Here is a 14,308-nt window from a genome sequence, read left to right as displayed (position 1 = left end):
TTTTTTTTGAGAAAGGGTCTTACTCTGTCACCCAGGCTGGAGTGCAGTGGTATAATCATGTCTCACTGCAGCTTCGACCACCCGAGCTCAAGCAATCCTCCCACGTCAGCCTTCTCAGTAGCCTAGATTACAGGTGTGTGCCACTGTGCCCAGCTAATTTTTGTAGAGATAGGGTCTTGCTATGTCATCCAGGCTGGTCTCAAACTGCTGGACTCAAACAATCCCCCAGGCTTGACCTCCCAAAGGGATGGGATTACAGGTGTGAGCCACTATGCTGGCCACAGGTGTCTTTAAAGACATCAGACAGAGTGTCTGGTGTTGTAATCTACAGGGGGAAATGCAAGAGAGAAATAATACAAGTATTGCTACATAGTAGTAAAATCTATATTTATCTTTACATGGACTGAAGGAACTTACAGAATCAGAAAGCAAAAACATCAATAAAAGCATACAGCGGGTGAAAGGAGATGGGACACGAAAACTAGAGATTTGGTTTTTACTTGCTTCCTAGTGAAACATAATATTGAGGTTTGCTACTCTGATACAGAAATGTTTCAGTAAGAAGTTCAGAAATTCTGCCTCAAGTGAACTGTCAATGCTTTAGGAAGGGACAGGAAAAAAAAAAAAAAAACGAAAGAGAAAGCCACAATTAATACTAGGATGGTACAAAAATAATTGTGGGTTTTGCCATTTAAAGTAATGGTGAAAGCCGCAATTACTTTTGCACTAACCATAATAACAAATCTTAGTGGATTGTTCCTTACTGGATGAGCATGTATCAAGAGCAGAAGCAGGTTTCTCAGTCCTATTGACTGACTGAGAATTTCTACAAAGAATGCCTTTTAGTCAATCAACAGCAGCTATAAGACATTTTAAATTATTCACAAATACCAAAATAATTATGTTATTAGATATCTAAATTAAAATGAGAAATGTGCTGCACTCGAAGAGGGGATGGCTTTTTTTTTTCTTTTTTTTTTTTAAACAGAGTCTCCCTCTGTCTCCCAGTCTGGAGTGCAATGACACAATCTTGGCTCACTGCAACCTCCGCCTCTCGGGTTCAAGCAATTCTTCTGCCTCAGCCTCCCGAGTAGCTGGGACTACAGGTGGCCGCAACCACGCACAGCAAATTTTTGTATTTTTAGTAGAGACAGGGTTTCACCATATTGGCCAGGCTGGTCTTGAACTCCTGTCCTTGTGATCCGCCCACCTAGGCCTCCCAAAGTGCTGGGATTACAGGCGTGAACCACTGCGCCCAGCCTTTTTTTTTTTAACCAAATTCTGCTACTACAACATGAAACTCTCCCGCCAAGGAAATGCTCAACAAGACCTTATCACCTTTAACTACTAAGAGATTTTGGCAGCCAAAATACATGAGTCCTAATTCTTCATCCCCGTTCACTTTTTTTTTTTTTTTTGAGACGGAGTTTCACTCTATTCCCCCAGGCTGAAGTGCAACAGCGTGATCTTGGCTCACTGCAACCTCTGCCTCCCTAGTTCAAGCGATTCTCCTGCGATTCTCCTGCCTCAGCCTCCCGAGTAGCTGGGATTACAGGCACGAGCCACTATACCCAGCTAATTTTTGTATTTTTAGTACAGAAGGGGTTTTACCATGTTGGGACAGGCTGGTTTCGAACTCGTGACCTCAAGTGATCTGCCCTCCTCAACCTCCCAAAGTGCTGGGATTACAGGCGTGAGCCACTGCACCTGGCCCCCATTCACTTCTTTCTTCATTCTATTCAATGGTAGACCTGGCACAATTACTTGTGGATGTGTAGAGGACATAGGTAATAAACTGGGCACACCGGTTGTGTTTTAGCAAGAGAAAAAGTCGGTCTCACTCATACGCTCCACTCTCATACATCTTAAAAAAAAAAAAAAAAAAAAAAACCTCCTTTCCCAATACTGATTATCTAAGAATGCATTTCAACACTCATCAATTTCCAGAAAGAACATGTTAAGTAACCAACCCACGTACATGGAATTCCTCATCCATCAACCTTGTTACATCCACCCAACTAACTAATCAATAAACCAGAACCAGAAAGTACTCTCAGTATAAGTGCAAGACGATCAATGAAGGCCACGGGGCTGACAGTAGTGTCTCCATCCTCCTTGTGATTTAGCAACTTAACGTGCATTCTCTCTTCAACTAAACATAAAGAGATCAAAAAATCACCTTTATTATGAAGCAGTGTGCCCTAAGGGTCAGATGATGAGTTCAGCAGTAAGTGCTTCTGTTGTCCAGAGGGAAACATTATAGATTGCTATGTTTAGAAAATATAATATGAAGAACAAAGTATCTAAACAAGGTCTTGAAGGATGACCAAGTAGAGAAATACCAAGGGCTTTTCCACCAAAGGGGTTGGTGATTTCTACTGCTGTGATTAACCAAGGGAAACAACAGCCCTGAATGAAAATGAAATATCTTCCATGAATTCTTAGAAGTTATGCCAAAATGAGCTTTTGATTACTGCCTTCGGTATTTAGGGTCTAGAGTGAGGTATTCCTAGTAACTTATTAATATTGGCTTTTCAGAGTTAAAATGAATCAACACATGACTGAACAAAAATTGAGATAAACAAAGCCACATAAAGAAAAGAGGAGGGTTCCCAGGCCATCAAGTCTGGTCTACAACCTCCCCGAACTTGTACACACATCTAACGAGAGAATATACATTCGCCATAGGAATTTCTGGTCAGCCACAGAAGGCTGGAACCCACTAACAGAGGCAAGACCCAGTGATGCTGAACTACAAGGGCTATAGGCAAAGAAGCAACTTTAGAATAAACAGTCTTCGTGGGCAGGGCACACACCCGTAATCCCAACACTTTGGGAGGCCAAGACAGGTGGATCACTTGAGGTGAGGAGGTCAAGACCAGCCTGCCCAACATGGTAAAACCCCGTCTCTACTAAAAACACACACACAAAATTAGCCGGCCATGGTGGCTCACGCCTGTAATCTCAACACTTTGGGAGGCCAAGACAGGTAGATCACTTGAGGTCAGGAGTTCAAGACCAGCCTGGCCAACATGGTGAAACCTGGTCTATACTTAAAAAAAAAAAAAAAAAAGCAAATTAGCCAGGCGTGGTGGCACACGCCTGTAGTCCCAGCTACTTGGGAGGCTGAGGCAGAATTGCTTGAACTTGGGAGGCAGAGGTTCCAGTGAGCTGAGATGGTGCCACTGCACTCCAGCCTGGGCGACAGAGCAAGGCTCCGTCTCAAAAAAACAAATAAATAAAACAAAGTCTTTGTGGATTCCAATGTTAACATTAAGGAAAGAGCTTTCTACACTGGAGATGAGGCAGGCTTGCTGCCAATAGACTTTGAGCATCCTTGGTCTCTTGCAAGACAGCTGTTCTCAGTTTGATCATGTTAAATGCTAGATTTACTTGGTGCTGATTTCTGCACACAACTTGTGCTTATTGTTTATCACAGAGAGGATGTGCTGGCTCCTTGTAATCTCCCTGTGAACTGACACACTGTATTAGCATTCTGAGGTCAAACCAGTGTTGGGAGAAAGAATACTGTGAGTCTGCCCAAAAAGGCGACTCTCAGACCACAACTTAACACTATTCAAGTTTCGGAGTCTGTAAGGTATACGGACCAAGGTAAAGAACGTCATCCTCATGCAGCTGAGCCCTGAAATATCAACAAATTTCAGTTCACTGGTATACATGAAGAGGCTGAGAGCATGACTCAGGTTCCTTATTAACAAATGAATAATAATTGCACCTACTTTATAGGAATGTTGTGAGGATTCATAGTTTCTGGCACTTAGGAAAGACTGCAGAAGTGTTTGCAGTGATTATTATCATTAGTACTTTCACAATCAGCATGTTTATCATTTGAGAAAAGACTGCTAGAATGATTACGCCTACTTACTCTACTATCCGATATCAGTGACCCAGCTCTGGGGAAATGAGAATCTGCAGCTTATCAGCCTTTGTGTGATCCAGGGAGAATGCATCCCACTCCATGAAGTCAGCCAATAAGGGGCCGACACCCTGCAAAGGACCTACAGGCTGAGGACCCAGAGTGACCATGGGGCTCCAAGCCACAGGGGGAAACTCACCACGTAGAGCTTTCGCCAGATGACAGCCCATTCTCGCAGAGTGGACGTGAGCTCCTGCACCAGGGGGAGCTCGCCAGGAATCACGGTTTCATGCTGCCTACAAAGAACCAAACGAGGGTCACTTTCTTCTAGGCTGATCGGCACTGCTTTACTTGATGGGGATCAGACTCCCCAATGCTCAAGGTTGAGAATGAAGCTGGTTAGGCCTGGGGGCAGGAGTTGTGCAGGGGACTTTATCACATCCAAGCATCTGGGAGAAGAGAAGGAGAATAAGGCAGCACAGTCCTCAAAATTGGCTCAATTCCTGCAATTGAATGAGTCTGCAGCCCAGCCTTGACCTCCCCAGTGTAGATTTCTCCAGGAGACTCAATTACTGAGCCAGGCTGGCTTCAGTGATTCTCAAAGGTGGAAGCAAAATATGCAGCATTTTAGCTGGTTCCACCAAGCAGCTGTTTAATTTGGGAGGGTGGATGGAGAAGTGTGTGTGGCACGAATGTCCTGGGACTCTGACTCCACCCAGGACCTGGCTGCGGCAGGGGCCAGGGTAGGGGTGGGGGGTACGGAGGCAGCACCCCTTTCTGGAATAGTCCCGTGTTTTCTTCTCATCTCTAGTTTCACAACATAGAAAACGAACACTTAACAAAATTCTTGCTTACTCACAGAAGACTCTCATAAAGGTAGGTCCTACATTCATTCACAGAAATCCTCTCTGGCATTTTTAAGATTAGCAAAAAGAAAAAAGGAGAAAGCAAGAGCAAGCAAACAAATGGGAACTGGTGGTAGGACTGCCAGGCTCAATGAGGAAAAATATAGGAGACCTAGTTAACTTTGAATTTCTGGTAGAGTAAGATTTTTTAGAATAAGTGTGACCCATGAAATATCTGGGAAATGCTTACTATAAAAAATTACTATTTGAATTGCCAATGTAACTGGGCATCCTGTACAACCCTAATTGGTGTGAATGTGCCTCCCCACCTACATTTCCCCCAACATGGTGGGCGGCAGTGGAGAGAGCCCACGGCCCACCGGAAAGACGACTTCTCCAGCAGGGCAGGAGACCTGGTTTTTGGTCCTGGTTCTGCCACCAAATTGCTGTATGGCTTTGAGGACATCTTGACCACTTGTCTATGAAATGATGGTTCTGCCATTTCTTGTTCCCTGTGCTGTATCTGGGAGTCTGGAGCGATGACCTCTGTGCTCTTGGTGGGCCCTTCCTCTTTTTTTTACTGTTTTGGAATTCTTTTGAACTTGACCCAGCAACAGTTTCAATGTGTTCTGATGATTGGTTGTTAGTCAGAATGAAAATAATAACAACACGGAAATTAGAATTGGTGACATACACCTGGGAGATAACTGTCCTGTAATAAGACTGTTCTCATTTAACTATGAGTTTTCTTATCCTGTCACTTCTTGTGAAATCAAGAAAATTATGTTCCAAAGAAATGATGTTGCCCTATTATCAGAGGTCAGTTACAGACCAGTGTTGTATACTACCTATGAATTTCCAGTGGTTTGCTTTGTGAAGAGGCTTAAATTCCCATCTGTGATGCATTTTGGAATGAGCGGGTTTGAGGCCAACGCCTTGAAAGATACCACTCAAAAAACGAAAGGACAAGAGTCATCGGCTCCCACACAAAGTAAAACATGTGAACATAATTTTAGCAGTGTTAATAAGAAGCAATTACCCACAAGTCACTGCAACAAAAACACCTGTGTCATAACATCCTCTCCTCCCTGAGGCACGGGAGCAAGTGGCACATACTTGTCTGGGAACCAGTTTCATCAATTCTGCCGCTGTATCAGTCCAAAGATGAGGAGGAATATGTTACCAATTTCGCTGCCTTTTGGAGTTTTGGATAACATATCTATACCGTGATATTTACACTTTTTAAAGAGTTAATTTTAAGTGGAATTGCCATTCTAATTTTGTGAAATCAAGTTCATACAAAATAAAGTTTGCCCATAATAATAAAAAAAAAAAGAAGAGAAAAGAAATGATGGTGCTGAACTACAACTGGGAATGCTCTTTCTAGCTGTAAGGCTGTGTGGTTCTGTGACCCAGCTGTCCACTCTCTCCTTGGCCCCACTCTCCTCTCCATTGGCCGCAGGATTCCAGTCCTACCCCAGCCTCTCCATACTGCCTCCAGAACTCTCCTGTCCAGAGACTCACCATCACCTAAGTGACCTCTCTTTCCCACTTAGACTAAGTAGCTCGCTCTTCTTAGCTGTCACAGAGGCAGCACTTCCCAGGACAAATGAGGTAGGTGGGCAAGATGAGGTGGGCAAGAAATATCAATACACAAAACACAGCAGATCTTATCTTCAGGGCACATTTGCATACATTACCTCATTCGAATCTCATGACAAGCTCATGATCAAAGTAGGGCCAGATTGTTTTCCCTTAATATGCTGTGAAAAACCCAGGATCCACTTGAGGCTAAACGATTCATCCAAGGCTCAGAGCTGGTAAATGCAGGCTGTCGCTTAATCATCTATCTCTCAAGGATCCTAAATTGGGGGCTTCTCAGATCTTATCAGTCAGAGTCCCAAATGTTCATGTGTGCAAACATACACACACGCACACACACACAATCAGTGAACAGATAATAAATATAATGTAGAGGCAAAAGCCCTCAGTTTGCTACTTCTGTGTTTAGTATTCTGGAGAAGTAATGGAAAGGAGGAACAATTATAGAAAGAGAAGACAGAGGAAGGAATTGTACCAGTGAAAAGTTTTTCTTCATTTCTCTCTCATAGGAGAAGTAGAACTGATGAGATGAGAGAAATTTTTTATTATTATTATTTTTTTTTGAGAGAGTCTTGCTCTGTCACCCAGGTTAGAGTGTAGTGGTACGATCTCAGCTCATTGCTAGCTCTGCCTCCTGGGCTCGAGTGATTCTCCTGCCTCAGCCTCCCCAGTAGCTGGGATTAAAGGCACCCACCACCAAGCCCAGCTAACTTTTGTATTTTCAGTAGAGATGGGGTTTTACCATGTTGGCCAGGCTGGTTTCGAACTCCTGACCTCAAATGATCCGCCCGCCTCGGTCTCCCAAAGTGCTGGGATTACAGGCGTGAGCCACCACGCCTGGCCTGAGATGAGAGAACTATTAACGTACATAAGGCATTAATGCCTTAAGATTACCATTAATGATAATGTTACAACTTCATCATTTTTGGGGAATCTTCCTAGCTTGGAACTTACCCCAGGTCTTCCACAGTTGCCTCTTTCAAATGGATATACGTTTCAGGGAAAATGCCCTACAGAGAAAAGAATTTTGGTTATATGGCCATAAAAACAAAACAAAAACCAAACAAAAACCACCTCAGCCCAAAGTAAAGAGAATAAATGGGAAGATCCGGGCAATAGCTAAACTCCTGAGATCAGGTTTGCAGGACACCACTTACGTTGACCGGCTACCTCAACAAAAGCATGGTGGAAACATCAAAAAGGTAGAAATTAAAATTTGGGTTCAGAGAGCATAGGATATTTTGTGAATGAAGAGGCAAACATGCTGTGTCAGCTCAGAGATAACATAATGGGAAGGAGTGTAACTGTGAGCTCCTAAACTCCTCAGATGCTACTTGCCATGAGATGCTTCCCATAAAGGGTTTCACATAAGGGGTGACATGGAAACTATGCAGTACTCAGTAGCCCATAAAATAAGTCATCCCTCAGAATATGTAAGGGGTTGGTTCCAGAAACTCCCTTCCCACAAAGCATATACCCAAATCCACAAATACTCAGGTATGGCACGCAGCCCTGCACAACCCGCATGTACTTTTACACAGGTCTCATGTCCCAAGAATATTGTAATTTTGATTTGCATTTGGCTAAAAAAAAAAAATCCATGTGTAAGTGCTGCAGAGCTCAAACTCATATTTTTCATGGGTCAACTACATAGTGATTTTTCTAAAGTAGTTCCTCTCAGCACTGCCACTTAAACCAAATGCACTCAAAATCAACGGGTGTTAGTCACCTGGTTATTTTCAGCACCTCACAGTGTCAAACTGCTCTCCATTCTATATCCCTAAGAGGCAATTCTACATCAGTATTGTAACACTGCCCATGGGGAAGACTTAGGCCTGGAAAGACCTAAGAGAAAGACGAGAAACTGATGGATAGAAATCAGAGAACGGAGGACCAGATCTAACCAACAGGAAGCAAGTCCCAGATGTGAGTGTTCTTATGTGTACCAAAGCTTCTGCTGTTTGCTGTGTGATATGCTCACACACAGAGGAGATGTCATCTGGAGACAGTGATGCTGATCTGTTTCATGGTATCTTACATGGAGCTTATAGCTGGCACTATCGGCTAATTGCTCCCAGCCCTATTCCTGGAAGAGTTGGTGTGAACTCCATGAACATGACATGTCAGGGGTGGCTGATCATAAAGGTGGGAGGGGATGTCCCAGTGCCCAGAGGCATATATACCCACTGATCCTTACTTCACTCAGACAGGAAAACAGTGAACATTGACAGTTGTTCTTGTGTCCAGTTGCATGTGCTATATTTGTCTGTACAATACTCTGCTTTCTCTCTTTTAATCCGTTGCCAATAAAACAGGAAACAGCAAGAACATTTGAGATTACACTGCCCCTAGCATTGGTGATGACAGAGTGGATCCTGCATGTGCTTTCCCACCAGACACAAAGCCCCAAATAAAAAGTGCATCCCTTCTCCTCCTCGCTTTGAGACAGGGGCAGGCGTGGGCAATATGAGTGTGAAAGCATGATTCTAATCCCGTTACTGATGAGACCAAGAACACACACAGACACAAGGTGACAATGACCTCTTTCATTATGGAGGTGGGATTCAGAACCATTTTGGAAAACTGATCAAATAATGGAAAACAAAAATTAAATGTGTGTCTACTGTGGGGCACAGTAGACAGGACACTTCCTCAATGCGCCACCCCTCAGGTCAAGTGAGCTTGGCCATGGAATTCTATCAGTATAAAACATACACGCATAGGCACACCATTGAAGTGAAAAAGAAGGAGATAAGTCTTCTGACTTTATTTATTCATTCATGCGTTCATTCATTTATTCATTCTTTGAGACAGAGTCTTGCTCTGTTGCCAAGACTGGAGTACAGTGGCACAATTTCGGCTCACTGCAACCTCCGCCCTCCGGGCTCAAGCAATTCTCCTGCCTCAGCATCCCAAGTAGCTGGGATTACAGGCATGCACCACCATGCTCAGCTAATTTTTGTATTTTTAGTAGAGACAGGATTTCACCATATTGGCCAGGCTGGTCTTCAACTCTTAACCTCTAGTGATCCGCTCACCTCAGCCTCCCAAAGTGCTGGGATTACAGGTATGAGCCATCGTGCTTGGTCTATTTAATTTTTTTAATGATCAAAACACGGAACTGTCCTTCGCAGTGCCTGACATGCAGCAGGCACTGAGTAAACATCTGATGAATATAGCAATGAGAAAGGCAGGTGTTCAGTTCACAAACTGTGTGTGATTCCTCTGGGGTCTGATTTCTGCAGTTCGGAAGCTCTAGGCCTGTCCCTAGGATGCCTAAGGAACTCTGGGTGTTTCTTCTGCCTGCTGTGCCGCTGTGCCGCTGCGCCATGGCAAATGATTTGTTGACTATCATCTCTGTGGGGAACCAAACTGGGATGTTGGGAATTAATCTTGAAGACATTACACTAAGTGAAATAAGCCAGTCACAAAAGGACAAATACTGTATGGCTCCACTTACACCTGTAGTAGTCAAATTCAGAAAGACAGAAAGTACAATGGGGGTTCTGAGGGGCTTGTGGGGGGCGAGGGACAATGGGGAGTTAGTATCTAAAGGGGACAGAATTTTAGTTTGGAAAGATGAAAGACTTCTGGAGATGGATGGTGTTGATGGTTGCACAACAATGAGAAGGTACTTAGTGCCACTGAAATGTACACTTACAAATGGTTAAGATGGTAAATTTTATGTTATATATATATATATATTTTTTTTACCACAATAAAAAAAGTCAAAAACTCATAAAAAAGCAGGAGTGGGGCGGGGGAGGTGCTGAGCAGGGATAAACTGTTTAATTACAAGGATCCAATTCTGGAAGTCAAAAGTAAAATGTAACATTGCTACAACAAAGGAACGTCCTTGCTGAAGGTTTTTGAAATCAGAAGGTAAAGGACCAATTAAAATTTTCATGCATTCACAATCTGGTGACTAGTCGCTCCTAATAAGTGGAAAACATTCAAGATAGAAGTATTCAGAAACATAAATGCAGAGTGATGAATCTTGTGACATCTAAGCAGATCATAAGCAGACAATTTACACTGGGTGTTCAGACATGATGATTTTCATATTAGGAGAATTTGAGGCAAGGCACAGTGGATCATGCTTGTAATCCCAGCACTTCAGGAAGCCAAGACAAGAGGATCGCTTGAGCCCAGAAGTTCAAGACCAGCCTGGGCAACAAACTGAGACACCGTCTCTACAAAAATTTAAAAAATTAGCACAGCATGGTGGCACATGCCAACGGTCCCAGCTACACGAGAGGCTGAGGCAGGAGGATTGCTTGAGCCCAGAACGTCAAGGCTGCAGTGAACCGTGATTATGCCACTGTACTCCAGCCTGGGCAACAGACTGAGATCCTGTCTCAAATATGTATGTATGTATGTATATATGTATGTATGTGTTATATAGTATGTATTTGTTATACAGTATGTGTGTATTTGTTATATAGTATGTATGTATTTGTTATATAGTATGTATTTGTTATACAGTATGTGTGTATTTGTTATACAGTATGTGTGTATTTGTTATATAGTATGTATTTGTTACACAGTATGTGTGTATTTGTTATATAGTATGTATGTATTTGTTATATAGTATGTATTTGTTATACAGTATGTGTGTATTTGTTATACAGTATGTGTGTATTTGTTATATAGTATGTATTTGTTATACAGTATGTGTGTATTTGTTATATAGTATGTGTGTATTTGTTATACAGTATGTGTGTATTTGTTATACAGTATGTGTGTATTTGTTATACAGTATGTGTGTATTTGTTATATAGTATGTATTTGTTATACAGTATGTGTGTATTTGTTATACAGTATGTGTGTATTTGTTATATAGTATGTATTTGTTATACAGTATGTGTGTATTTGTTATACAGTATGTGTGTATTTGTTATATAGTATGTATTTGTTATACAGTATGTGTGTATTTGTTATATAGTATGTGTGTATTTGTTATACAGTATGTGTGTATTTGTTATACAGTATGTGTGTATTTGTTATACAGTATGTGTGTATGTGTTATATAGTATGTATTTGTTATACAGTATGTGTGTATTTGTTATACAGTATGTGTGTATTTGTTATATAGTATGTATTTGTTATACAGTATGTGTGTATTTGTTATATAGTATGTATTTGTTATACAGTATGTGTGTATTTGTTATATAGTATGTATGTATGTGTTATATAGTATGTATTTGTTATACAGTATGTGTGTATTTGTTATACAGTATGTGTGTATTTGTTATATAGTATGTATTTGTTATACAGTATGTGTGTATTTGTTATATAGTATGTATTTGTTATACAGTATGTGTGTATTTGTTATATAGTATGTATGTATGTGTTATATAGTATGTATTTGTTATACAGTATGTGTGTATTTGTTATATAGTATGTATGTATTTGTCATCTGTAGGCTTCACCTTTCCATGATGACACTTGGCCATTTACAGTCATAGAATTGCTCTGGCAAATCTGATGCTTATAGAATGACTCCTATGCCATGAGGACACACAGAAAGTCAGCGTAAACCTAGGTCATGTGTTTCTGATTTACAGCCTGTTTCTCAGTTCTGCTTTTCCTTCCTCATTGTAACCCACTCACTTGAGTAGAAAAATAAACTAATGATTTTCTAGATGTTGCCCTTATCCACACTCCCACAATTCCACCAGGATCAATAATCAGTTTCGGAAAAGCACTTGGCTTCTTCAATTTGTAAAACCACTAGCTCCTTTTATCATCAACTAGCTCCTTTTATCATCAACTAGCTCCTTTTATCATCACTCTAAATGGCTGGGTCAGCTTATAAATGACACCAAGAATTTCCATTAAAACAATAGGCCTTTCAAGTAGCTCTTCCCCCTAAAGATGGAGAAATGAGGGACACAGCACAGGAGAGCGTTTCTAATGAGCTGATCTCTTAATGAAGGGGTGTCAAAAGCAGAGCAGAATTCATGGCAACTGAATTTGATTTGCCTGTATTTTCCCTGGATCTCTCCACAAGAAGGATATTTCGACTTAAAACAATCATCAAATAAATGCATGTCCCTTGTCTGTGTCATCATTTCATTGAATTAGAAAGTTTTTCTTTACTTATCAAGAGAACAAAGAGAAACTCTTACTGAAAGATTTCTTCTAAAGGGTGAGATTTTAAGCTTAAAGGTTTTAAGCACTCTTTAATGAACACAAAAAAATTAAAAACACATCCAGAACTTATCATTTAGATCCCGGTGGGGTGCCCTATCTATCTACTGTTCAAAGCCAACAACAATGGCACTATTAGCTAGATTGATTTTTATATACACAAGGCCCTCCATATCATGGGTTCAACCAACCAATGATTAAAAATATAGAAAAAAAAAGTAAGCAGAGGTTTATTTCCTTGTCATTATTCCCTAAACAATACGGTATAATAACTACTTACATAGCATTTACATTGTATTAGGTATTATAAATAATCTAGACATGATTTAAAGTACACGGGAGGAAATGCACAGGTTATATGCAAATACTACGCCATTTTATATCAGGGACTTGAGCATCCACGGATTTCGGTATTGTGGGGGTCCTGGAACCAATTGCCTGTGGAAATGAGGAAAGACTTTTTTAAAAAATCATAGGATACTTTAGAAAGCAAGGTCTTCCATGTTCAAAAGGATCCTTACTTACTGTAGTCTATGAAAAAGAAGACCTGATCTAGGACTTTGGTTGAACGTAATTGAATTTCGCAGTGAAAAATCAAGACTTTCGTTTGTTCCTTAAGTTCATCACATAATTTTGTTTGAGAATGGCTTTTTGTTTATTGTTTTTAAATTAACTTTTTTTTTCTTAAAAAAAAGGATTGAGAATTAAGTGACATAAGTATTCTTACTGTTTAACAAATTCGGAACATAAAAGTTGTTAACTCTAATTGTGCTTTGAAGTAACTACCACTTCCATAACTATGAGTAAAATTAACACCAATAGGGCTAAAAAAGCAGGAGTGGCCATAATCAAGTACTCTGTGTCACTGAGGATCCCATAAGAAAAGTTTTTACTTTAGTTCTATCATGTTCTCATTTACTCTGGCATGCCTGCTGTCTTGGACCCCTATTTGACGGCCCAGAGAAACTGAAGTCAGCAAGAGATTAAATGAAAATAATTTGGTTTGAAATAAAGACATGTGACACAAGAATAACTGTGGGTAGAAAAAATCATTCTCTGGCTTGGGGTGAGAAAAAAGGACCAAAACTGTGGGAATTGCATTAAAAGCAAACATTCCTTTATTTTGCTAGACTAGTAAACTGTCACAAAGTTAACAAAATGTGTATATGTACACATACATGTGCAAATACTGAGTGTGATTTAAGCATCAACAATGCAGAGGCAGTCCTGGTTTCCAATGAACTATACCTTGTAGAAAGGTGTTTTCCTGGGCCCCATACTCTTTGGAGAGTTGGGTGTGTAACATCAGCCTATCTGTGCAGGATTACGTCTTTCTCATGCTGTCTGTGAAGAGTAAGAACCATGGGTCTGGTTTTGTTTTTTCACTCCTCTTTTGATAAATTCTAAATCGTTTCTCTCATCCCTTTCCTAATTTGCTATTTGGCATGTGAACTAATTGTGAAATAATAAGGCCCTATCAACTCTGCTCTTTCAAAAGAAAGTGCTGACATGTCATGCTGCCTCAGCGAGCAGTATCAAAGGAAAAGTGCTGACAAGACCTAAAAGAAACTGAGGGAGGTATTAACATAATTAATAGATTTTCTTTAGCCTGATGATTGGTAGTTTTGGCACCGGCAAAAGGAACCATTTAGGTCAGTATTTTTCAAACTGTGCCTTTGTTGCACAGTAAGAGATACATTCTTATGGCAACCAGTATTACATATCAAATACATAAAATATAATAAAAACAATAAATAAAAGTATATACCTAAAATAAAAGTTTCGTGAAACAGTACTTACCATTGCATCTCATGTTCTCTACTTTTCGGTT

The 14,308-nt window shown here is 40.7% G+C and overlaps 1 protein-coding gene across 4 annotated transcripts in view; it reads right to left on the bottom strand.

The window, feature by feature from the left end:
* Positions 1-14,308, bottom strand: part of DOCK5 (dedicator of cytokinesis 5) — a 243,927-nt gene that overhangs the window by 145,621 nt on the left and 83,998 nt on the right. For all 4 annotated transcript variants that reach the window (XR_002915986.3, XM_024250911.3, XM_024250913.3 and 1 more), the window contains exons 4-5: positions 7,279-7,334; positions 4,077-4,173 (exon numbers count right to left, since the gene is read on the bottom strand). Coding sequence is in view for 3 of the 4 variants with exons in the window: in XM_024250911.3 (XP_024106679.3) it covers positions 4,077-4,173; positions 7,279-7,334 (153 nt within the window). In the remaining variant the exon portion in view is untranslated. The remainder of the gene's footprint in view (positions 1-4,076; positions 4,174-7,278; positions 7,335-14,308) is intronic.

This window comes from Pongo abelii, chromosome 7 (genome assembly GCF_028885655.2).
Source record: "Pongo abelii isolate AG06213 chromosome 7, NHGRI_mPonAbe1-v2.0_pri, whole genome shotgun sequence".
In the NCBI taxonomy this organism is placed as follows: domain Eukaryota; kingdom Metazoa; phylum Chordata; class Mammalia; order Primates; family Hominidae; genus Pongo; species Pongo abelii.
This window is presented reverse-complemented; position numbering and strand designations above follow the sequence as displayed.